Source organism: Xenopus laevis, chromosome 8L, assembly GCF_017654675.1.
Source record: "Xenopus laevis strain J_2021 chromosome 8L, Xenopus_laevis_v10.1, whole genome shotgun sequence".
In the NCBI taxonomy this organism is placed as follows: Eukaryota; Metazoa; Chordata; class Amphibia; order Anura; family Pipidae; genus Xenopus; species Xenopus laevis.
The window spans coordinates 92,852,584-92,879,533 of NC_054385.1; the positions used below are offsets into that span (position 1 = coordinate 92,852,584).

General features: G+C 38.1%; 1 protein-coding gene across 6 annotated transcripts in view; it reads left to right on the forward strand.

Moving 5' to 3' along the window:
- kcnh5.L (potassium voltage-gated channel subfamily H member 5 L homeolog) overlaps positions 1–26,950 on the forward strand; it is a 218,288-nt gene that overhangs the window by 33,118 nt on the left and 158,220 nt on the right. For 3 of the 6 annotated variants that reach the window (XM_018230653.2, XM_018230654.2, XM_018230655.2), the window contains exon 1: positions 17,816–18,512. The exons of 1 other annotated variant lie outside the window; for it this stretch is intronic. In XM_018230653.2, coding sequence (XP_018086142.1) covers positions 18,440–18,512 — 73 coding nt within the window. In that variant the 5' untranslated portion in view covers positions 17,816–18,439. Of the gene's footprint in view, positions 1–6,814; positions 6,954–17,815; positions 18,513–26,950 lie in introns of those variants that run through there. 2 more of the 6 variants (XM_018230657.2, XM_018230656.2) reach the window with 2 other exon arrangements.

The following is a 26,950-nucleotide window of genomic DNA, read 5'->3' on the forward strand; positions in this document are numbered from 1 at the left end:
TCTTTGGACCATTCTTATGTATCTCAGACTTAAATACCCCAATAGTAGAAAACCGCTAAAGATCCAACATGCATTCAACGCATGGTGGGAGATTATGATTATATAATTATAGTAATATGGCTTAAACTACTGCCAAAAATGAAGAATGGAAACATGTTGTTTCGGTTAACGTGGTCAGACATATATACAACTCTTGGGAAACCGTTCAGTTGCTATGCTATTCATATAACATTACCACCGTAAGTGTAACCCAAATATAAAATAGCTGGGCTTTTACACTAGCTAAGTGTCCACATTGATTTTTGTGTTTAATATAGAGATCAGCCTTAAAAATTTCTCAGGTAAAAGCCACTTCCTTTAACTGATATTGCAAATCTTTAAAAATAAAACTGCTGCGCATCTGAAATCCCCCAGCACCAATAAATGTCTGTCTGTTAAGTCCTCATTTGGCTCTGTTAATGATGCAGTTATATTTATTGATCTGTTTGTGCTCCAGTGGAGGTATCTTGAAAACCTTGTGTAAAACACTAAATCAATACTGTAAACAATATCCACACAAATACAAGCACAGACATAAACATTCATAATCCCATTGATAGTTTACTGCACTTCTATAGGTCTATCAAACAATACATAGAAATCCAATTATTCATTTAATTATCAGTGTATTACAGTCTGATGCGCCAACAAATGTAAAACCAACGATTGTTGTAGACATGGATATCTATTTGCTTTATTTATATTTGTCTGATTAAAGATGGCCCCTTTAATGAGGATAGAATGAAAATGTATTTTTTGAATATTGACTGCGCACCATGATATATAAAAACTGCACGTAAAAAGAAAACTTGCGGCGGAGGGCAGGGGTCTGGAGGGGGGCCATGGGACAGCAGCACTGGTGGGCTCCGGGCCCCCCAGTCCGACCCTGATACTATAATGGGGGGGTAATCGTTTGCCATTATGGGAGACCAGACACGCTGCCAAGCGTGCACATCATTCCAGGTGCCCGTGACGTTGCAAGATGAGGAGGGTATAAGGTTGCCACCTTTCTTCTGGTTAAATTCCGGACTGGGAGCGGGACAGTGACCTTGTGGGGGTGGGTCACCAGGGGGTGGGGCTAAGATGTGGCGGTTAGTTGTAGGGTTGGCAACCCTACGAGGGTAAGCGACTCCCCCTTTTATATCAGCCCTCCCTTAGTGACCTTAACCAGTCCTTTCCCCCCACATAGCCAGTCCTAGAGTTCCCTCCACTTCCAGCACCTCCCCACAGTCCCGGGCACCCTTGTATATTATATATATATATATATATATATATATATATTTATATATATATATATATATATATATATATATATATATATATATACAGTATATATATATATATACAGTCATATGAAAAAAAGTTTGGGAACCCCTCTTAATTCTCTGGAATTTTGTTTATCATTGGCTGAGCTTTCAAAGTAGCAACTACCTTTTAATATATAAAATGCCTTATGGAAACAGTAGTATTTCAGCAGTGACATAAAGTGTATTGGATTAACAGAAAATATGCAATATGCATCATAACAAAACTAGACAGGTGCATAAATTTGGGCACCCCAACAGAGATATCACAAAGATACTTAGTTGAGCCTTCTTTTGCAAATGTAACGGCCTCTAGATGCCTCCTATAGCCTTTGATGAGTGTCGGGTAGTGGTATTTTTGACCATTTTCTATACAAAATCTCTCCAGTTCAGTTAAATTTGATGGCTGCCGAGCATGGACAGCCTACTTTAAATCATCCCATAGATTTTTGATGATATTCAAGTCAGAGGACTGTGATGGCCATTCCAGAATATTGTACTTTTCTCTGCATAAATGCCTTTGTAGATTTCAAAGTGTGTTTATTGGGTCATTTGGGTCATTTGGGTCATTGTTTTGTTGGAATATCCAACCACTGTGTAACTTCAACTTTGTGACTAATGCTTGAGTGTAGAAAGGGCTTCTTTCTCATCATCCTGCCATACAGATGTTCTTTGTGCAAATTGAGCTGAATTGTAGAACGATGTACAGTACAGATACACCATCTGCAGCGAAATGTTCTTGCAGGTTGTTGAAGGTGATCTTTAGGTTGTCTAGGTTGTTTAGGTATTTTTCTTGGCCTACCAGACCTGATTACAGTTGAAACTGAAAGTTTAAACCTCTGAGATAGCTTTTTGTAGCCTTCCCCTCAACCATGATACTGAACAATCTTTGTTTTTAGATCTTTTGAGAGTTGCTTTGAGGATCCCATGCTGTCACTCTTCAGGGGAGAGTCAAACAGAAGCACAACTTGCAATTGGCCACCTTAAATACTGTACCTTTTCTTATGAATGGACACACCTGCCTACGAAGTTCAAGGCTTAATGAGCTAATCCAACCGATTTGGTGTTGCCAGTAATTAGTATTGAGCAGTTACATGCATTCAAATTAGCAAAATTACAAGGGTAGGTACCCAAATATTTGCACAACCAGTTTTTCAGATTTGATTTAATTCCATACAACTGAATACTGCTTCACTAAAAATCTTTGTTCAGAAAACACCCCAGTACTCAGATGCTCCTGAGAAATGAAAGACATACCACTGTTAGCTTTTTTGTTGAAAGTGGAGTAAATTATTATGCAGGCAGTTTTCATATGACTGTGTATGTATGTATGTGTATATATATATATATATATATATATATATATATATATATATATGTGTGTGTGTGTGTGTGCTAATGTTGGACACCTGTATCTTGGCTGTCCAAGGTTGCCTAATTGCTCTACAGCATCTGTGAATTACAATTTAAAAAATTTAAAGCAAGGGTATTTAAAATCCCTGGTTTAACGTGTCTCCCTTGCCAAGAACTAAATGCATTTAGCATATGTGATTTTACTTTAGGACTACCATGGAAATACAAATATTTTACAATTATTTGAATGAGTGCAAGTATTTGGTGGCAATGACTTACAAATTATATATTTAATAAAATTCCTAAAATAAATTGGATTGCACAGCTTAAAAATACTGTACATTGAGATTAATAATGTTAACAGTTCACTGCATCGCTTGCACCCATGGGTAGTTTTTGGAGACTTGTCAAAAGACTTGATGCCAGTGACAAAATTGATTTAATTATAAAATAAGGCTGAACGTGGATGGCTGTTTTTGAATGGACAGGGTATGAACCATATTATGTCTGCTGTCTCCAGCCAAATGATCTTGATGGCTAACTGTGTAGCATGGGATGTAGAAAATTAGCTTGGCAACAGACTTCATGATTAGTTGGTTGGGATCCAGAGAAAAGGATGGAAGGCATGCAAATACTGCATTGCAAAAATCAATCAACAGCAAACCAAACCAGAAATAATTTGGAAGTGTGTCACTGATATAATTTATAGTAGAGTATCATATTTACTGTGATTTTTTTCCCCTTCCTGGACTAACTCCATATCAGCACTATTAGAATAACCCAACCCCTATGCTCCCATCAGATTGACCCTCCTCAAAGCTTTAAATGGCCACCCCCTCCAGGGGTCATAGTGGCAAGCTTTTAGCAAACCACAGAAGGGATGGGAAAACTCACTGATGTGAACCATGCAAGGTTGAGGGATATGTGCACCACCTTCCAGAAAGTAAAGAACACACAAAAGCACTCAACATAAAATGGTCTTAGATCTTGATTAAGAGCCTGAAACATATGCATAGCATCACTAAACATATCCCACGTACTCAGTGTGTTCACCAAAAGAGCAGAGAGAAGCCCCTGAAAAATATATTACAGTGTAGGTGAAGAAAATGGATAAAACCTTCGTGACAGAAAATTACAGTCACTAAAAAGGTTTTTCATGTTAGGATTAATGGCTGCCCAGTCCTCTTCGGCATGAAAATAGAGAGAGATCTATTGCATACCATCCTTTTTTTCTACTCTTAGAAACACCAGTTAATGAAGAGAAGACAGACCTGAAACACTCCACACTGAACGAGAACAACATTTCTTATGCCCAATACTGTAAACTAATTTCATTGTGTCCTGCCTTCTCAGCCTTTCTATCAACTTTTGTGTAAATAGAAAGTATTCTGAACAAGATAGCCAGCATGTAAGATAACCAGGTACCAATTAAGCAAATATATGCAAATATTGATTTGTATACCCTCTAAAGAGTGAGAAGTCTTATGCCTGGAAAAAGAAACGTCAAATAGTCTACTCACTGCAAATTAAAAAGCGTTGTTTTCTCAGACATCAAATTGTGAGGTTGTACAGCTATTCTCATAGAAAAAGCACTTGGTTTAATGCATCTATTAAAGGGGACCTGTCACCGTAAAAAATAATTCCAGATTCTTTACTATCACTTCAGTTGTGCAAAATAAACTTTATTTACACTATATTTATTATTTAAATTTTGTGTAAAATTGTGTATCTCCCCAAAATTTTGTGTATGCACCAGAATGGGGGACCTAATGTCCATGCACAGTGCCCTCTACACTATTATATTGCCTAAGGAGGGAAGGGGAAATGTAAGGAGTGCAGCGACATGTAGGAATTGCTAAATAGAAAGTGAAAGTAATTGACTGCCCCACCTCTATGCCTCAGGCATAGAGGCAGGGCAGATAATATTTGATTGACAGCTCAGATATTTAAACACCTTTATAACAGGTATGGATATTTTACTGAATAATTTGTGTTCCATGTTTAATTTGCAAAGGACTTTCATTAGGCAGCTTTTTATGTGTAGGTGACAGGTCCGCATAAGTGTGCTTTTGCTTTAAGAAATTATGGTTCTATTTTAGAACAGTGTTTCTGTATTGCATCATAAATGGACATAGGGCCTTAGTAAGCCATCATTTGAAACATGGTACTGTAACAGTTAGTGGTAATGTGTAGCTATTCACAGAACAATAAAAAAAAAAGATTCCTGCCCTTCTGATCTTGTATTCTAATTGGTAGTGTAGACCTACATCAAGGATAGTGGTGATAGGACAGCTGAGGTATTTAAGAAAATGAGAAGAAGAAAAGCACTTGTGTACCTATATAGTAATCTCATGCCAAAGGCGAAACCAGGAGATGGTTGTTTTATCGATGAGTATCAGATTAATGTTTACCTTTTCCAAGGTGGACAGAGAAATTAAGAATTTATGATTCATGGTTGTGTTTTATTAAACTGGTCTAGAAACAGAAGTGTCTAACTTTGCCAAAATGTATTATCTACAAGTTTGGAATGATAAAGTTGCTGACGTATATGAGGTCTAGTTGATTACATAAATGCTTTAAATTAAATATGATGTAATAATATTAGAATGGGCAGTTATCCAAATGGGGAAATACTGTGTAAAACTAGATGCACTGGAATCATATTGCAGCCTTAAAGGGGATGTAAAGGCAAAAAAATAAAATCCCATTTTTACTTTCTTTAATGAAAAAGGAACCTATCTCCAATATACTTTAATTAAAAAATGTGTACAGTTTTTACAAGAAATCTGACTGTATGCAGTGAATTCACCCTTCGTTTTACTTGCTCTGACAGACGCAGTTAGGTCGCTAACTGCTGTGCGGGGAAACGATCATACTTTCAAATGACAAGGGGAGCCCCCCCACCTTACTTCCCAGAACTCGAGCAGCTTTGTTTGTTTCCTTGTAACAACTGTGTAGATTTGTATCCACAGACCCAGTGCAGTCTGTATATTCTGATTAATAATCAATCTTGCTGTATCGTCTTCTGGCAGATATTATTTGAGTAAGTGCTGTTTTGATCATTTATGACGATCCCTAAGCTTAACCTCCAAACTGAAGCCTTTAAAGAGCCATTTTGAGTAAAATTTGTAGTAGTTCTGGATTACACTGGGAGCATTTCTTTAGTTCTTTTAGGAGTTTCAGACCCATTATCATGAATGAAAACCAAAACTTGGATGGTCACACTGTATATACAACAATTCAATTTACTCTATTTGTATATTACAATAAAACTAAAAGGGGAAAGACGTGATTTTGATACCTCTGTCCAAATACAGAAGGGGATCATGCATTGCCATACTCCTTTAAACATTTACAATATAAACCTTGACTGTATGTCAAAGCAGACTTCATGATTCTGAGAACCTACCTACTTCTTCTTAGGAAGACATTTACTGTATACTATAATCTTTATATTGAAGAATTTTATAGAATGTTTTTGCACAAGGCAAGGCACCTGGTAGTTAATTTCACACTCTTGGATAATTTAGGAAATGTGTTAGTCAATACCAAGTGTAAGAGCTATGCTATTTATATAGTATTTTTCATTTGAATAGTGTTTCAGTGACAGGGAATGCCTGTACAGACAAGAGTATGAATCTCTGATTCCATATCCTTACATTCTGTTGCAATTTTTACTACAGTCTTGGTAACCTGGTATTCTGTAACCTTATGAGTCATAGCAGTTCATGGCAAGCTTGGATCCACACATTCTCATATCACATTTTACAAACTATACAACATATCAACAATGTGAAACATCAAGAATAGGCTTTATATCTTGAAAAAGTAGAGGTATCCCAAAGTATGTGCTGACAGGTATGTGCTGACACGTATGTTGTTTCTAAAGATTAATACTGTTTCATATTTGCAGAAAAGTGCTTCATGTACTATTACATGCTGTGAGGTATACTCTGTACTAAACATTGTGCTGCTGTTTTGAGTTTTAAGATATTTTTCTAGAACAGCATGAAAAGATCTTGCGTTGGTGGCAGGGGAGTTATTCAAGACCTAACGCTCTTCTTTAAAGCCTTCTAGAAAGTGTCTCTTCTGGTTACCATTTTTCTTTCTTTCATCAGCTTTTTACGGGGGAGTTTCAGCTTGATGATACAACAAAAAAGCAAAGGCCTGTTTACAAAATAACACTGAAGACCTGCTTCTGAATATCTTTCAACTCATGTTTTCAACACACAGGGCATTTGGAAATTCTGTCATGAGGTACCGTATAGCAGGGTTATTGTAACAAGGATATATTTTATTATGTGTCATTGGCAAAGTAATGGGATTTGGTTCTCTTCCCTCAGAAAAGAAAGAGAATATATATGAAGGCAATAGAATAATTTATTTTTTAAAGATGGAGCCCACAATTGTATCCTTGCATAAACAAAGAGAAGTCACACCAGGGAATCTATAATGCATAATAATACTTTTGACACTCAAGTGCAAGCTATTTTTATAGAACTGATTGCTGTGTTCAGCTAAGCCCTGGCACTTTTCAGGATACCTTTTTTTGGACCTTTACTGTTCAGCCAAAATCTAATCTAAAGCCAGAATCTCACAGGACATTAATGCAATGGACAGATAAAAGCTAGTATTTTTGGAAGAATTTTTTCTTAAATTTAAATACGGAATTTAAATTTTTTTTAGGATTTAGTATTTGACCAAATGTTATATGGATGATTTGGTATTCAGTTGTGTGCAAAATTGATTAATGTGTCCCTATTAGACACCGACTATCTAGAATTGCTATCAGTTATTCACAGTTACCTTCAGATCCTTCTCAGTTATGTATGTATGTATAACTTTATTTGTAAAGTTAAGGAGCCACAGCGCTGTACACTACATAAAAGCACAATATATATAAAAGTATACACAGGGAAGACAAATCACATAATAAATATATACATTTATATTAGGACAAGGAGCTCAAGTGCTATGTGGTAAGAGACATAGTGGGAAGGAGGTCCCTGCCCCTTAGAGCTTACAGTCTAAGTGGATGGGAGGCTAACATACAGGCACAAATTGGAGATGAAAAAGTGCATAAGGTAAAGCATAAGCAGTAGGCACAGGACTAGGCTAATGTTTTAGTGCTCCAAAGGTAGGCTCTTGGTTATTTCTCAAAGAGATTGAGAGAGGATTCCTTACAGAGGAATTCAGGGACGGAGTTCCAGAGCTAAGGAGCAGCAATAAGTGATGGGTGAATTTGCGCCGTTTCACCGAAAAATTAGCGCGAATTTTGCGAAACGGCGAAAAATTAGCGAAACGGCGCCGGCGTCTCGTTTTTTGCCGCCGGTGCCCGTTTTTGATGCCGGCGTCCGTTTTTTCGAAAACATTTTTTTTGACGCTGGCGAATTTTTGACGCAAATTTTCGCGGGCGTTTCGCAAATTTATTCGCTGGCGGCGAATTGCACAAATTCGCCGCGAATTCGCACCTGTCGAATAAATTCACCCATCACTAGCAGCAATATAGAAGGGTTTGAGACGAGAGGTGGCAGTGGATGTGAATGGTGTGAAGACATGGTGGCTCTGAGAAGAGCAGAGAAGACGACTGGGAACATATAGCGAGACAAGAGAAGAAATGTAGGGAGGAGCAGAGGAGTGAAGGGCTTTGAATGTTAGTAGAAGGGTTTTATATGCTATCCTTTCCTTAACAGGCAGCCACACTAAGGATTTTAGTTGGGGTTGAGCAGGTTCCCTTTATAGAGGCTTTATATTTAGAGTATAACTAGCATTCATATTATATTTTACAAGTGCATAATTTTTTTTCCACACCCCATATTTCCTAATTTTGGTACTGTATCAAATGGTTTAATAAAATCTAAGTTGACAACATTTACTGCAACCCCAAGGTCTAGTTTTATGCTCATTTCCCTCTAGAAGGCAATTTCATTTGTTTGGCAAGATCAATCATGGATAAAACAATGCTGACACAAACTCATAATATTGTCATTTTAAATTAAATGCAATGTGCTTCAGTAAAGCATCCCTTATTAGAATCTATTGTGACAAGTCTAAACTAGTTTCCCTTTTTAAATATTAGCCCCACATTAGCACACCATGCCAGATATTAAAGAATCATAGAAGCAACTTGGCAACCACAGAACTTAAGTTATTTTAATACCCTGGGGCAAATACCAGGTTTACATTCACATGTTCCACCAGCAACGTTTTAGATTCACAGGTGGTGAAGATATTTTGACTACTTTGCAAAGTATTGGAAAGGCCTCATCTAGAAATACTATGCTCTCCAGTATTTAGAATGGCTTATTGTAATAGAGATAGTCCAAAGAACTAAGCCGATAAAGTGTTAGCAGAGTATCTGTGTAATCTGGAGGTGCAGTGACAGTTAGGACTCTTGTCAGTCAGTATGATGCCGCAAGCATGGCTGATACTTTATTCTCCTTACAACATTCAGAGGAAAGAAGGAGAGACTCTTCCCAGAATTACACAAGAACATGGACATTGACATCTTCTGGCAGAAGTCATCAACAGTATAACACAGTATATGAGTGAGAAGGTTTTTTGTTGCTAATTGATAATGTACACACACTAGTCTAAAATAAAGGGTATGGAAAGTCTCCATTATGAAGACAGGTTGGCAAGGTTGGGGTTGTTTACACTGCAGAAGAGGCCCATGAGGCTGCATATGATAACATGTAAAATATGTATGGGGACCTTACAAAAAACCTCAAAAAGTCATGTTTTACAAAATGTAGAACTTGATGGACCCGGTCATGTATCTACTATGTATAAATGTTTCTGGAGCTCATCTGGAATGAATGCCTACAATAAGGCTGTCTGTATAGATGAAGCCATTTTTAAATCTGCATGTCAGATCTCCTACAGAAGCACAATCCAGTAAGCATTTCTAAGGTTATAAAATCTGGAATCATACCAGTAAAGTATTTTAGTTCTGTAAAAGTTTTTCATTTTAAGGTTTACAAAATCATCATAAATGCAATGCATCCATAGATTCTGGATTACATAGTATACCAGATGCTCCTATACTGTTCATACTACCAAGGCCATAGCTAAACAGTATTTGTCAATGTGTCACAGTACGTAACGTCAAAAACTACTCTTCTGTATTGTACTATTTTCTCTCTAATACTCTGATACAACTCACAACAAATGTGTAATATTATTATGGTACCTGTATTGCTTTTTGTACACATTATGTTTGCAAAGTCCTGCTAACACTTTATTTTGTTAAAAGCAAAAAAAAAATATTGGTAACCCTGAAGTCAAAATACTCTAGAAATAAATACTTTATTTTAGCAGTAGACTTTCTTTTCTTTGGATTTTCAAAATAACATAATAAAAATTATGGATTTGATGTGCATTTGCTCTTCAGTGCTCTGTTGGCACCAAGCAATTTAAAATGCCCTCCTGCAAAAAGTAATGGGTAAAAAAATCAAGCTGGTATGTATCTACAGCCCAGGGGAACTGCTGAGTGGGAGAGATTTTTATTTAAACTAAAAGTAAAGGTTATCATATAAAAGAATTCTATTCGTCTTTCAAACTGCCCTCACAAATCCTGTTTTCTATACAGATTTAACCTTTATTTTTATTTGGAAAAACATTCTTAGTTGTAATTAGAAGCATTTGAATTATACTGTTGCTTTAGCAATGAGATTTATATATTAAAAATAATTATGCATTACCAGAAATTTTTAGTACGGCACAAACAAAGGGATACTACTAAAAATTCGGTAATGGGCTACAGTAATATGGAGTTGTGGCACTGGGTAGGGCAGGGGGTTCAATCCTACGGGAAAGGCTGCACTGAGAAGATTAAGAGGGCATGCATAAGTAAAATTTAATGAACATGCAGTACCAATTATTTAACTAGTGTTTTTTTTTTGAACTGTTAGTCCTGTAAGTATTACACTGTATTTTTATCTACACTGATGTCTAGAAATATAGTCATGTGCATTAATCCGGTTTCCTCATGAGCTGATTCTTGTGAGTTTTGCTTGTAGAATTGACATGGCTCAGGCAGGCTCCTTGCTCTACTCCCTGCCAACATGTTACATGACCATTACTCTGCCTTAACATTAAGGGACATTTTCATAGTGATTTGACACATTGGTGAGGCCTGGCTGTTAGCGATAATAAAATGCAAGGCCTGGGAGAAAAATCAACTTCTGCTGTTCTTGAGCTAATAGTCCTTAAAACTGAATTTTGTCATTCTTCCATCTATATATATGTTATTTGGCTAAATTGTGCAACACTTACAAAACACTATAATACAATACATTACACTTACATTTCTGTACAGGTCACAGTGGTTAATTATTATTGTCTCTTTGTAATACACCTCCTTAGGCATTAATCTTTAACGCACCACTTTCCCTTTCCTGCCTCATCTGCAACACTTTTGCCCTTCATCCTTTTTTAAGTGTAAACTGTCCATTTAGCTGGTCAATACTTCTTTAGACTTGACAAACTCATTGACATATTGGTCTTGCTGAAAGCATCTCTCCTGCAATTGACTGTTTGTCCAATAAGACGTATTAATAATTACTGCTACTCTTCTTTTGGGAGGCAAGTAACTCACTGCACAATCTTAGGATCGTTTATCATTTCCTGCAACCCTACCCTTGTCCTTTCAGCAGGAATGTTGATTAATCCCATCAGAAGCATCTGTTTATACTAATGTTGTTCTTTTTCTCTCTGCTTGATCTGGTACAGCCTTCATTATTTAAATAGCATTTTAACTTACAGGCCATCGAAAGTCTTGAAACAACATAGGATTCATGTGCCCTGTGCAGATGTACTGCATCCTCTCTAAACTGCTTTTTGTAAGTACTTTCCAGTCATTATAATGACATGTATAGGCACATGTGCACTGGGGTTACCGCAGTCCAGGAGCACCCAAGCAATAGGGAGGAGAAATAAGTGCAGGCACCCAGAAAATGTGCTGGGGAGATTAAAGAAGAATGTTGTCTATTGCTGCTAACATTCAGTGGGCTATTTATCAAAGGTCGAGTTTTAGAGCTTTGTGAACTTTTTTAAACCTCGAATGAACTCAATGAACGAATGGTTTCTAATTTAAGAAAAAACTCGAATGTAAAAAACTCAAATCAGTGAATTTGAGTTGAGAAACCCGAAAACTCAAGTTGATCGAGTTTTTGGCGGAAAAAAACCCCTCAAAACTATCTAATTGATTGAGTTTTATCAAACATCATGAAAGCTATTCAAATGGTTCAAGCGACCTCGGCCTTTGACTTCTACATGACAGGTGTTTTTTTGGATTTGAGCTATTTCCAGGTTTGGGTTATAATAAATTTAGACATTTTTTTGTTTTTTTAACCTGAAAAATCTTTTTTGACCAAAAAAATACCCTCAAAAACTCACATTTTTCGTTGAAAAAAACAATTGACCTTTGATAAATAACCCCTTCAATATTGAATAAAGTGTGTGACCTCTGGGGGGTAAATGGTGTGGGGGGGGGGATTGCTAACTGGTGAAAGTGTAAATTGCAATGCAGAGTTGTGAGCACACACACTTCACCTGGGGGAGTTTTACAGCATGCTACGTTTGTTGACCCTTGATCACTCAAGCCAATGGAAACTCTCAATAAGCGAGTCTTTGTGCACATCACTTGAATATTTGTCCTTCTTGGAAATTTAAGCACCTTGAAATCTCATAGGGAATATAACATTGTGCCTTAGTCAAATAACCGTGCACCCACAGCAGAAATGCAAAATCCAATAGATGTTACATTTTTCATGAGGTTGATTGTTTTTATTAGTTTTATGCCACTAAATATAAATAATAATCTGCTGGACTCTTAGGCACATATATTAAACTCCTGAAAATCTGAAAATAGCATTTCCTTTAAAAGGGAATGCCTTTTATTAAAAAAGGGAAATATGGTAGCCATTTATTGGCTTTGTCTATAAATAACTGCACCCATGCTGTGTATATTGGACTGCAGCTGACTGACACAAGGAGAGATGTTCAGTTAAAAAATGATTGCAGTTTTTTTGTGTAATTGTGTAACTTGTGGTTCATTACAGTACCATTTCTACCACTGGTCAGTAACACCATGCCACCATTCTTATTTAAAAATATAAATGTGATATAAAACTATCATAAGAAAAAACCTTCATATATAGCAATGCCATTGATAAGTTGGGAATGTTATGCAATAATAATTTCCGCAACATTCTCTGAGAAATACTAAGAACATAAGTGAATTGAGTGTGGGGGTTCTTCTGGTAAATTTTGTGAAAATCAGTCTTTTTAACCTTTCTGTTTTTAAAAAAATTGTTCTGACAAAGCACTTTCATAGCACTAAAATTGCACTTTGCCACATACGCCTTGGGCTTCACTTATAATTAAAATGGAAGAATATTGCTGACTGCCTCTGATAGGGTAATATTTAATTAAAGGTGCAAATTATCTTGCGGATCTAACAATCAATCAGCAGTTGTCTGATTAAAAGCAAGCATCTTATTGGCTGCAATGCGTTACTGCACCTAAGCAAACTTAGTGCCTTGTTAGCGTGTGTAGTGATGTGCAGGCCAGGCCAATACCTGCGGGACCCGCAAGGCTGGTGGGTTCGGGCAGACCTCGCACCCCCATTTGCGGGTGGTGGGGTCCGGGCTGAGCTCTTCTTCCTTCTCTCCCCGCCTGCCACCTTGCACTGCCCGGGCTTCCGACTTCCGGCTTCCTTTTTTTATAGACGCACGCCTGCTCACCCGGCCCTTTTGTGGCATCATCGGTGGTCTATAAAAGGAACCGGAAGTCAGGCACAGGCGGGCGCGGGCTGAGGGCGGGTTAGAGTCAGGTGCAGGTCAGATTTTACTCGACCAGCACATCACTAGTGTGTAGATTTTAGCAATGAGTGCATGTTAGGAACTGTCCTTTTAACAGTGATGTGAGTGTTTTTTTTTTCTATTAAAACAAACCCAAGCCTGTGAGTGTGACTCCCAATAACAACATACATGTAACACTTATTTTACATTCCCTGACTGCAGGAACAGTAAATCAGTGTAGATAAAATGATGTCCCTGCTACTGGCAAAAGCACAGGCAGCTCAATAAGGAAAAGCAGAGTTGATCTTCCACTCCCTTTGCTGTAATGTGTAACAGAACATTCCTTATCTGCAGTGTTATACATGAGCTCCCATTTATAGTTATAAATACAAACATGCATAGAATGCGTTCTGTGTGCACAACTGGCTATGCCCACATAATGTCTTTTGTTCAGATTAAATTAAATGAATAGGAGTTTGTGCTGAACTTACTTTTTTTCCTATTGTGTGTCTTGCGCTAAACAGGGCAAATTAAAATCAAAAGCTAATATCTCTGTGCATGGATATTGCAAGGTTGATACTTGAATTACCAGTACACAGATAATTTCCCTGCATAATGGACTTCTGCTAACAAAATAGTCACAACTAAGGGTGAATGGAGGAGGACATGTACTGGTAATCTAATTATCACAAACATGGAGTAGCTTCAGTTTCCGTGTTTGCTCTGTTTGGGAGATTTCTTGATTAAAACAACAGGCAACATATATGTCCACTGCAAACCCTATTCATTGAACTCATGTTGCACATGGAGGTATACTGCCTGTTTAAAGTCACTAACTCATGGTGGAGATAACAGAAGAGATCCTCCTTCAGCTAAACAATAGTTACATAGTCCAGCCAAGTGCACATGCCATCAGTCTGGAACCAATAACATGACTGGATTATTTGCATCAGGTAAATAAAGATTTTATGATAATAACTGATCCCCCCACCCATTTATGCACTGCTTTCCATTTAGTGTATCTTAAATTACAAATTAGGGTTTTCATGCATTGAATTAAGGTGCAAATAAAAACATTTTTTTTAAAAAAATTAGGTTTTAGTAGGAGCAAAGTAAAATAAATAAATCATAGGTTGAAAAATCTAGACACGTTTACTAACAAAAAATGGGTTGGCCTGTCTTTGACCTTCAGAGAAGTTTCCCTATATCATGGAATATCTATAAAATTCTGATCTATTGCTTGCTGGATATTAGATCTTTTCTCTAGAGGAGCAATATCCATTATTCGAGAGGTGAAGAAAGTAGAAATATATTTCCAAGCCCATGTTTCAGAACTCCATGCTTTACTGTGTTTGGTGTAATCCCCCTTAGTTTATAAAAGACAGTTCAACTTAATCATAAAGTGCCAGAGCTGATTTTTGGGTGGACATAAGCAAAGGTCACTGCCTTGATCTACAGTTGTTGTAGGCTCCTGGAGAGCATTAGCTGCATGCAGAAAGAAAATGTAATTTTATTACTACTAACAGCTATTATTAAACAACATCCAGCTGATGGTTGCACAGACCTACTACAGCTTAATGGGCTGTAAATGGGAACCCGATGCTTGCTCTGTACTACGTTGTGTTGCTTTAAATAATGATGCAACCTCTTTATGGTCAGCTGTGGCCCTCATGGTCAAGTCTCGTGTAATAAAAGGCACTAAGTTTGCCCAAGAGCATTTACCCATAGCAACCAATCAGCAGGTAGAATTTAACGGTCACTAAACGTCTTATTGGCTGCTATCAGTTACTGCTCCTGGGCAAAAATAGTGCCTTTTATTTCCTATGGGTTTAATGCAGTGATCTGATTGGTCAGCCATCATACCACACTATACACGTCTATTTCATGGTCATTCCCTATTTGTATGAGAACAAAGAGACTAAATAGCTGGAATAATAAATTATAGTATGTAAAGAATGAGACTATGAGAATAGAGGTTGAGTGAGGAGAGGAAGAATAATAGTACAAAGAGTGTCCTTAGACCAGGGGCCCACCATAAAACCTTAGACCAGGGGCCCACTCTCAGAACTAATATTCTTTATCTCCTCAATTAACCTCTATTCTGCTAGTTTGTTTTCTTTACATACTATAATCTATTATTTCATCTTTTTAGCCTCTTTGTTCTCATAGAATAGGAAAAGTCAGGACCATGAAATAGGCCAAAAGTTTAGCAGCATGAGGGCCCACTGACACCTTGGCCCACCAGGAGTTTTCCTGGTATCCCGGTGGGCCAGTCCGACACTGAATTAGTGGGCCCCTGGTCAAAGGTTTTTGGGTGGGCCCCTGGTGTCCCAGTCCGACATTGGCTGTTACATATGAGGATGCTTGCTGTAGAGCTGCAACTAGTAGCAATACAGTAACTGTCCCTATTTCCCAATGTAAGGTTTTGCCTTTGCTATTTGTACAATGCTCTGGGCAGTTTGCTTTGATCCCTTTGATTATTTTTTCAATTCATTGTGGGTACCAGCTTCTTTAGAAACCTGTTAGATCTCGATGTTTCTTTGGATAGTCTGACAATAAAGGATTTTTTCAAACCTCATTCATTGCAGTGATACGTGGATATGATTACATTGATATTATAAATATAAGCAGAATGCTCTTTTATGGAAATTTAGTTACTTTAACGTACAAGACTTTTTTTTTTTTCATTATATTATCATTTCCCATCAGTGGGCAGATTTACTAAAGGGGCGAATAGTCGCCAGCAACCGTTTCGCACACTTTGCCAGGCGCAAATTAGTTACCACTACGCTAATTACCTAAAATGCGAAGTTGCGTCCTGGGCGCCAAACGCTGGCAACTTTTTGCTAGCGATACTTCTTCAGTGCGAGCATTACATAGCGAAGATTTGCTAGCGTTGGTTTATGCCTAGCAAAAAGTTGCTAGTGATCTTATGCTTAGATCAATTTGAATAGGATGGGTACATTAAAATTGTATGGATGTCTTTATTAGAGATGTTGGTGCAAATGCATAAAGGAGAAGGAAAGGCTTCGTACATTTGGGGGTGCCAAATGTTAGGGATCCCGAAGTGATTGTATTGACTTACCTGAAACCCCAGGCCTGTGCTCCGATCAGCAGAAAACTGCACCAGCCTGGAGTTATTCCAGTGAGCACCATGGAACGATCCTCTTCCGGCGTCTTCTATCTTCAAATATCCCAGGGCAAGTGCATGCGCAGTTGAACAAAATAGCCAACTTTTTAGTTAAAGTTCTACGTATGCACAGCCGCGGGAAGGAAAGAAGAAGACGGAAGAGGGTTGCTCTGTGGTGCTCAATTGTATAACCTTGGCACGGTGTAGTTTTCTGCTGATAGGAGCTTAGGCCCGGGGTTTCAGGTAAGTCAATACAATCACTTGGGGTGCCTAACATTTGGCACCCCCAAGTGTACGAAGCCTTTCCTTCTCCTTTAAAGTGGCCACTTTTTATTACAAATGTCCAAGGAACCTAAATAAAGACAAAATAGTTCATATTATGCCCTACACATAAGCCCACTGTAAAATGAATGTTCCATGGCCCTCAAATGTTAACCGAAAAAAGACTTAGGTCTTTTGCAGCCAATCCTGCTTAACAAAAGGAAAAGTCGCCAGCGTTTATTCAACTTTAATGCATTTTCGGCAGACAGGATATGATGTAAATTACATAAGATTGAGGAAGATCTAGCTTCATTTTAGCAGTTCGCCTGGTCCGAGGTTGTGAAGGCAACTCTGGGAAAGAGAGAACGTTCAGTAAATTCTGCACTATAGTGAATTTGCGGAGCAACGACCATACGCCTGAGCGAAATGTTACCTGGCGATGGAGTGCGAACGAATGCTAGCGAAGGTCTCTTTTGCTACCGAATTGTCGCCTGTGCCTGTTAGTGAATTGGCGATGTCTCTGTGGATTGGATTTCTGGCAAAATTTTGATGGCGATGGCCACTTCACCCTTTAGTAAATCTGTCCCAGTGTCTCTTGCTAAAGGGTTAAATTTGTTACCGTGTTTGGGCAGTAACGTAGACTTGGTCTCTAGGGAGATGCTGCTGGGTCTGTAGTTGTTCAGGTGTCTGAACATTGTCCACACATTTATTAGAAAGTGATGGAAGATTGGAGGTGTGAATGTCTGCATGAAACACAAGGCTTTTACCATTCCTTTTCTTAACGAAACGGGTGATAGAAATGGTTCTGTCATTAGGGAGGAGGGGTGGGTGTGGATTGTGGGAGTTTATCCTAAAGTGGGGTGTGGCTTAAGTGGGAGGGGTAGCCTTGCTGATACTGGGACTATACTGCAGAGGAGGAGGGCGCAGTATTAAAGGCAAGGCAAAGAGTGACTAATGTAAATGAGGATACAAAGTAGCAGACAGGAGGAATGGGAGGGAGCTGATTGTTACATCAGGGGAAGAGAGCCCACAGGACTTACAGTAACTCAAGAGTCAGAGTGTGTAGGAGAGTGCGAGTGTATGGGAGAGTACATTGGTGTTTTCCACAGGTGCTCTGGGGAGCCAAAAAGGACTTTCCCAAATTGAGCTGGGGAGGAGAGCGCAACACATGAGCCCCTTGCTTGGAATGTGATGAGCACAAGAAGAAGGCGTGCGAGCAACTGAGCTGGAGTTGAGCAAAGTAATGCCGGGAAAGACGCGCAGACCCGTCAGACGGTGCCGCTAACCGGGCAGCAGAGGGGCAGGTGCAAGGCGCGTTGGGACGCTGGCCATGGTGCTGGCGGGCAGCCACATTACGCAGGCGCACTGTCTCCTGAGCCTGCAGCTCCTTAGCCCTGTGTGCAGCCCTGTCACAGTCTCGGCAGCAGCAGCCAGAGGAGCGTTACCATGAACTGCTTCATCCCACCCAAGTCTATCAACCCGGACTCGGTCACAAACACTGTCACAAGCTGCACCGCGTCCCAGCCCAGGAGCTTCCCAAGCGCAGGATGCCGGGGGGAAAACGAGGGCTGGTGGCACCGCAGAACACGTTTTTGGAGAACATTGTCAGGCGCTCAAATGGTAAGCGATCCCTCTCTAGCAGCTCTTCCCTAGTCTTTGATTTGTACAACTTTGTGGGTTTGATTGGGCTCAACAACAATTAGGCACACATTCATCCATTATAAGTTGAATATTATATAGTGGTTATCTCTAACTATTTAATGACCCCCAACTGGATATAATGGTATGCTCCCCTAAATTCTAGGCTCCTTCAAACTATTAATATCCCCATTGATGCCACTGGCTATGCACCCTGCCTCACAGAATAGCTGTACATATTATAACTACTCTGTTTTGGCAAATTAAATCTGCTGAAACCGGTTTCCCTTTGTGACTCCAAAAATGATGGGGTCCTGTATGGCATTGACTTCTGTGCTCCACGTGAGCTTGGCTTGTGCACTAGAAACCTACCAACTACAGGGTCATTAGTGGTCTTCATATTATTTTATGGGGTATTACTGTGGTTCCTATGCAAAGTTTTCTCCTCCTATGGATAATCCAGTATTTTGTTGCCAGAACAGACACTGTTGACTATTCCTATATCACAAATAGGCAGTTTAATCCTCTAGCAGTTTTAGACCATAAAGTCCTACATCTTTTAGCAGGAGATGCTGCTGATTGTGGTCCTGTAGCTGGAAAGCATAGATTTGACACAGAGCAAGCTTCATCTTCTGCATCTTTTCACTGGACACTTTTAAATATAAAGGTACTAAGAGATCCCATTTAGATCCCAGCTTGTATCCCAGTTTTGCTTATTCATGTAAATAATCCAGGAGCAGTGTATTTGGGAATGTGTATTAGGATCTGTAGCATGGTGACTGCTCAATTCAAATTACTTTGTATAATAATTTTTTAAATCTGTGATTATTCCATATGTGCATTTATGGAGATAGTTTGATGTACGGCTGTGTCTATTACTTTTTTTGGACAGATGCAGACAGAGTATGGTTGTATTGACTAATTAAATTTTTATTGGGAGCCAAATTATGTCTTGGAACTGGTAATATGCTTGTACGGTCAGCGTAGCCTTCCATCTGTGCTTCAGATCAACTGCAATCCATATGCTGGAATGAGATGGCTTCAGCAGTTTTATTGCACAAAAGTATATGTATTTTTAGGGATATACATAAATGGCAGTCGCTTTTTTGCAGTAAGCAGGTACAGGTATGCTGAATGTCAAGGTGAATATACTCCAGAGAGGACAGACAACCTGTCTACAGACTGCTGCTGCTATATGTCCCATTTATAGAGACAATTAAAACTAAACTTTAGGTGACCAGGCTTGACAGAGTTTCTACTGTTTTTAGCAACTGATACATAGAGAGACTGGAGAAATCTATTTATTTCAGATCTGTTATTTGTATAACGCCAACACTTATAAATTGAAATGTAGTATTATTATGCTAATAACCTATAACCAGAGTTTTAACCATGAAAAAGCCCAACTGTTTGCTATACATCCTAAACAAGTGGATATATGGCTATGTATGAGCTAAAACATTTCCTACAATCCCATTACTTTGTACTACTTTTATTGTTTGCCACAAGAGGTCATCATAAGGCTTTTTTTTTTTTAAAGTTGGAAAACACTTTTGCCGTAATTCATACTGCGTTAAATGCTCTACTCGTTTTACAGATCTCTGCGATAGAGATGAATAACACTTCCAAACTTCTATAAATTCAAATTAGTATCAAAATGAAAATTAGCAGAAGTCAATCTTTTGGGGTAATGACTGTATTCTGTTATACTAGGAGAAACAGGAGCCCACAGCATATAAACTGACTTATTGTGTCAAATAGCAACTATATTTATAAATATATGGAACATTTCTTAGAATTACATTTTATTTCCCCTTTAACTTGGAAATGGACTTTAAACCAACCAAGGTGATAAAATGCATTCAGATACATTAACAAAACTCTCTCTGGTACATGGGATTTACATTTTTACTAGTCTGGGAGATGTAATGGTTATTTCTTTACTATGGCATATTAGCAGTAACTTTCCCCAGACTCCTGAAAATATGTTTCATGAAACCCACCAGACACTCTTACCAACATAAGTACTTTCTTAAAAAGAAACTGGTTTAGGTTACATTTCATTTTTATTTGTAGCGGTTGTCCGTTGTGGTGCAGAGCTTTCTGCATTAAACTGTGTTATGTAATGCTTGTTTCCTTGCATCTGATTAATAATACACCAGGCTGCTTAATATACATCTTTTATTTATTGATCAGACCTAGATCACAAATTCTGGAGCTTATAACCTTATTTGGCAAAAACTGGCAATTTTGACGCAACAATTTTTTTTGTTGCAGCAAATTTTTCACAGAGAATTAAGGAAATTCGCAGCAAATCCATGCCTGCCAAATAAATTCACACATTACTACTTACAGATTCAAGCTCTCAATTTATTTTAACTGAATGTCAATTTGGCTGATGTCCTGTTTGTGTTACACTGTGTCATACTGATAAAGACTTCATGCATCTATTACAATGACCAACTTGAGGCCCTCCAAGAGATTTTTATGACCCCCCCATCTGATTAAGCATTTAATAGACCTTTTCAAGTTAATATGGCCCTCGAACCTGCAGTATCATAAATAATTGGCCCACTATAAATTTGGACAGCACTATGATGTAGGTTTTTTTTTTACTTGTATGAAGGAAGTCATTTCACATTGCACTCCTGGTAATTTTTGTACTATGCAGCTTTTAAACAGATATTTAGTTCCTATTAGGTATAGTTAAATGTTGTTTTATTTATCATTTATAGATCTCTGCTGGGTTTATGCAGTGTTTTTTACAGTCGAAAATCTTAATCACATTAGATTCAGTTTCATCAGGTACCAGTTCACCAGCAGTTACTGTATGATTTAGAGTGTGGGAGTAAACTGACAGAGATAAGGCAAAAACATACAAACTCCATGCATATTGGGCCCAGGTTGTAATTGAACTGAAGACCTCAAAGGTGCAAGACAGTAGTGCTACCCACAATAAGATAATTGCAGGGCTTTGAATGTGAATGTTATTAGTTTGACTTAAGTTGAAGCTCTGGCTTCAGGATTTGTTACTGAAAGCATAAACTCTATTATCCAATAGGAACAAAAAGTTAGATTCCTTTGTTAAATTCATGTTTTAATAAATATGGAAACTGGAACTGGTTGGTTCAAATATTATTTGGTTTGTAGCTTCTGCATGGTTATGCAATCTTCCTTTGCCTTATTAATAATACACCTATGTCTGTTTATAGTATATCTTTTATTTACCGAACAGACCTAGATCACAAATTATAGAGAATATATTTTTAATGGCTTGAAGCGGCAGTAGCCGAGGGTCACGGGGCTATTATTTATTGGCTCACTGTACTGTATCTGTATGTAACTTGTGGTGTTTATACAAATAGCCTGCGGGTGTCACTGTGCACATGACTTGTACTATGCATACACAGGACTTTCTGTACAGCTTAAAAGTGAAAGGGAAAGCTTACTGTTGTGTAAGGCCTGCATGAATCTGCTAATAAAGCACTGTTATACTCTACTTATCCTCGGCTGCCCAAAACATAACATAGCTGGGACGGGCATAACAACTGGGAAGCCTACACAGCTCTGTTAACTACCTTTCCTAGGAGATCCTAGCACAGGTTCAGTCTTGCATGTGTGCATTAGAGTTAAATATGAACATTTTACTCTACTATGTTTGCATGAGTCTACCTGCCAAGGAATGCCTGGGATAGGTTCGTAAGATGGTGGTACCAGTGGAAAAAAAAATTATACTAACAGCACTTGGGGCTTGGGTCTGACTGAGCTGTGAACCTAGCAGCTTGTTGGAGAGAACAGAACTGGTGGGTGCAAGGCAGCTCCCTTTCTATGGCAGGCTGTAAGTACAGGTATGATTTAGATCATTATCCAGATCTGAATTACAGGAAGGCTATCTCTGTTTTAATAAAATGCTTTTTTTTTTTAATGATTGACTTTTTCTCTATAATAATAAAACAGTTTGTTCTTCATCCTAATTAAGATATAATACATCATTTTTGGAGTCAAAACAATGTTTAAATATTATTTTAGTAGCCTTAAAGTGATACAGACACTAACATTTTTCTTTTCAAAATATTACTCTACATTGCTGATAGTTCTGCTTTGTAAGTAATTGTTACTTGAAGTTCCTAAACCTGACTGTCCCTTCTCAGCCTGTCAGTTAGAGTTTCTAATGTTAGCCGTCTACTGCTGCACAAATATGGCAGCCCCCTCATAGAGGAACATGGGAATAAGAAAGGTAATATAAAAGGCTTTCTCCTCACCATACACAAGGCAGTATTTTAGCATCCCATCCATGATCATGCATTCTGTGCATCAGTGTGTAATGTATTTACAGTCCTGTTTAAAGAACAGAACGGCTGGAGAGAGGGGGTAAAAAATGTATAATAAGAGCTGTGTTACACTATTCCAGAGAATATACAGCAAACCACTGGGTGGTAATATGAGTATGAATCGAAGAAACATATCTACAGCAGACCAGGAAAACAAAGAGTAACTTTCACTTGCTGTGACTTACAATCTTTCTCTGAAAATAAATTAGGTTCATAGAGTGTGAATCACATTGATACACTGAAGCCTAGGAAAAAACTTTTCTATGTTTCCAAAGTGTTAGACCCTCACAAATTCTGCCCTATAACAAAGTGCAGCAAGATTTTATTAAAATACATACAGGGGAATGTAATAAGAGTCTGTAATGGGGAAAAAATATTTGCAATGCGAAAATATAAGCCTCTGCATGAACAAATTTTCCTTTGGTCATACTTAATATAGTTTTTTAAAACCTGGAATCTGTTCAATGGCCATTTCCGACAGTGGAAGAAAGATTGCAAATTTTAGAGTTTGCTCCAGTGCACAGTCTATGTAAAAATATGGGTTTGCACCAAAATATTACACCATCTTCAAGCATGCCTTAAAGGGTTGGTTTACCTATATAAGTTAACTTTTAGTATGTTATAGAATTGTGAATTCTAAGCAACTTTTCAATTGGCCTTCATTTATTTTTTTTGATAGTTTTTGAATTACCTCTTCTTCTTCTTCAGACTCTTTCCATCTTTCAAATGGGGGTCACTGACCCCATCTAAAAAACAAATGTTCTGTAAGGCTACAGATGTATTGTTACTGAAGCTTTTATTACCAATCTTTCTATTCAGGCCCCTCCTATTCATATTCCGGTCTCTTATTTAAATCAATGCATGGTTGCTAGGGCAATTTTGACCCTAGCAACTCGATTGCTGGAGAGCTGCTGAATAAAAACCTAAAAAACTCTCAAACTAAAAATAATAAAAAATTAAAACTAATTACAAATTGTTTTAGAATATAACTCTGAGTCTACACCATACTAAAAGTGAACTTAAAGATGAACAACCCCTTTAAAAGTGCAGAATTAACATTCACAATGCAACAATAGTCTAATGACGATTATTACATTGTGAAATGCAGAATTTTAATCCTGTTTGTGTGATTTTCTTTCCTTTATTATTACATTTCCCACATTGTGTTAACGATTAGTTAAATCATGCAGATATTTAAAGGTCTATGATAAGATTCACACAATCTCTGCCTCTTAAACTCTGCAGAAGTTCTACTGTAACTGAATCATTCTATTTTGTGGTCATATAAGTTAATGCTTAGAAGAAACTGCCTATAACTGTTTTTATTCATCTGAATCATCCTTTAGTAATAGTTTGTCTAAAAGAACTACTAGTGCTAAACTGAAGCACCTATTATATTTACAAGGAAAGGGAAATAAAAAAAAAAAAAAGAAACTGGTTTTGTTGAAGTGGAACTCAAGGCTTGACACAGAACTCATGTAATGCATTATTAGCAAAGCTACAATCCCTATAGCCTTGTTCTTCAGTCCTATGCGGATGTAGTGGCACTTCTCCAAACTGCCTCCATCTTTTGGACTCTGTGTGCTTAGCTTGCTGGGTCCACACCCTTGAGGATAGCACTCAGATATTCAAGAACTGCAAGAAGTTTTGGAACAGAGACAATGGGCAAGTGATCAGTAGATGTGCCAGTATGTACAGCTGTAAGGATAGAGGCAGTCAGAGGCATGTTACAATTGAATTACTACAGAATTAGAAACAGAAGTTATTAGACATTACACACATACAATTTATGAATAAAATATCCCAATCAATCAATTATCATTTGCTAGTTGTACCAAAGGGTTAAAGGAGAATGAAACCCTTAAAATTAATGTGGCTAAAAATGCCATGTTTTATATACTGAACCTATTGCACCAGCCTAAATTTCAGCTTGTCAATAGCAGCAATGATCCAGAACTTCAAACTTGTCACAGGGGGTCACCATCTTGGAAAGTGTCTGCGACACTCACATGCTCAGTGGGCTCTGAGCAGCTGTTGAGAAGCTAAGCTTAGGGGTCATCATAAATTATCAAGCGGAAAATCAGCCTTATATTGTGACATTTTATATTCCATGTGTACTGTATATTGTGAATGGGTCAGTGACTCAGCAGAAAAGAAGATGGGGAGCTACTGGGGCATCTTTGGAGACACCGATCTTTACTGCTAAAAGGCTGTGGTTGCCTTGGGCTGGTACAGAAGCCCAAAACAGAATGTACAACGTTCCTACCATACTTCTTTAGTTAAGCTTTAGTTCTCCTTTAAGCTTTATCCAGATCCCCCAACTCAGAGGATAGCCTCGTTTCAGCTTGATCACGGGCAGTGTTTTATAGATACTGTCGTGGAACAGTAAAAAATATTTTACACATCCATGTAATTGCTATCAAATGCTTACCGTTAAACAATCTGGACCATAATAAGGTACTGGGTTAGTTCAGAAGAACTAACCATCTTGTTTTTACAATGGCTTTCTAAATGCAAGTATGTGTATATTTCTCAATATCCTTCATATGAAGAGGCAAAGGGAATTGGATTTTATTTCTATATTTCAATAAGATAATGAAACACTAATGACTAAAGTTGATACTTCTACACAATTGCAGTAAAACGCTGAAGAATCACTAATTTGCGAGTAATTAAGTTACCGTTGTGCCAGCTAAATGTAACATAAGAAAAATGCCTACTACCTGTAAAGTGTAGCACTTCCACCATCATACTTAGTTATTCTGTGATAAAAACATTAGAATGAGAAAAATTAGACTAGAGAATGTAAAAAATCCTTGGTCCAGAAATATTTAAATTAAGTGGAAAATGATACAGTATAGGATCCCTTATCTAGAAAGCTCCAGATTAAAGGAAGTTAATCTAACATAGACTCCATTTTGATCAAATAATTCCAATTTTTAAAAAACAGTACCTTGTGCTTGATCCAAACCAAGCTATAGTTAATCCTCAATAACGGCAAAACAACCCTTCTGGGTTTAACTGTGTTTAAATTTGTTTTTTAGTATGGAGATCCAAATTATGAAATTATGAATTATTGAAAACTCCTGGTCCTGAGCATTCTGGATAACAGATCCCATACCTGTATTTGATTTAAGTTTATTAATGCCATATATTCTCAGAATGCTTCAGTAGTGATATTTGTTTCCAGTTCATTGTGAACAAAGCAATAATGCATTTTTATGTTAATTTTACTGCACTTTTCAGTAACACAACAGCTGGGAATTGTGCCATTGCCATTCTGTAAACAAAAGATCATATAACATTAGTTGTATGACAATTGCTGGATATTTTTAGTAAATCCGCCAAGTGGTACTGGGAGCTTTAACACAAAAGCAGCTGGGGAGTGGCAGGTAAATGAATGCTATAATCTCATGCTTTGTTTGTTGTCCTTTCTACCCCACTTTTCCATGTGCGGACCAATCATCAGACTACTGAACTGGGATATAAAATAGAACTGACTGTAGATGTACTCTATAATCAACAAGGCACAGAGCCAGGCCAACTCAGATGACCACCCAAGGCAAGCCCTGGCCTCATCTGTGCCTCCCTGAAACTTCCACCCCACCCCACTCTGCTCTCTCTCTCCTAACAAACCCTTCCCCAGTTACTGCCACCACTGCTACTGGTCCCTGCTGCTCTCTTCTCTGTAGTGTCTCTCTCTTCCTACCCTCTACACTTGAGCTGATAATGTGCAAGGTTGTAGTTAGAGGAGGCAGGAGAGGTATATACTAAGGGTCCTTTGGCCCCCTGCCGTTGCCTCTTCTGCCTACTTTAAGTTCCTGACCTAGCATGGCACCTCACTGAGTAGGGTCTATGATTAAAATGACAGTAGAACTCATTGTAGCTTAATCTGTAAAAACAAAACCTGTGGAATCAGGTAGCACTTGTTGGCTGAAGATGAAAGCCTTGGCCTTCTTACACGAGGCCATTGTTGGGATCAGTTACATCCGCGTTGGGTGCCCTAGGCATGTGTGTGGCGAGAGGTAAACTACAAGGGCCCAGACTAGGTAGGTGACAGAAAAGGTACATGCCCAACAACCCCCACTG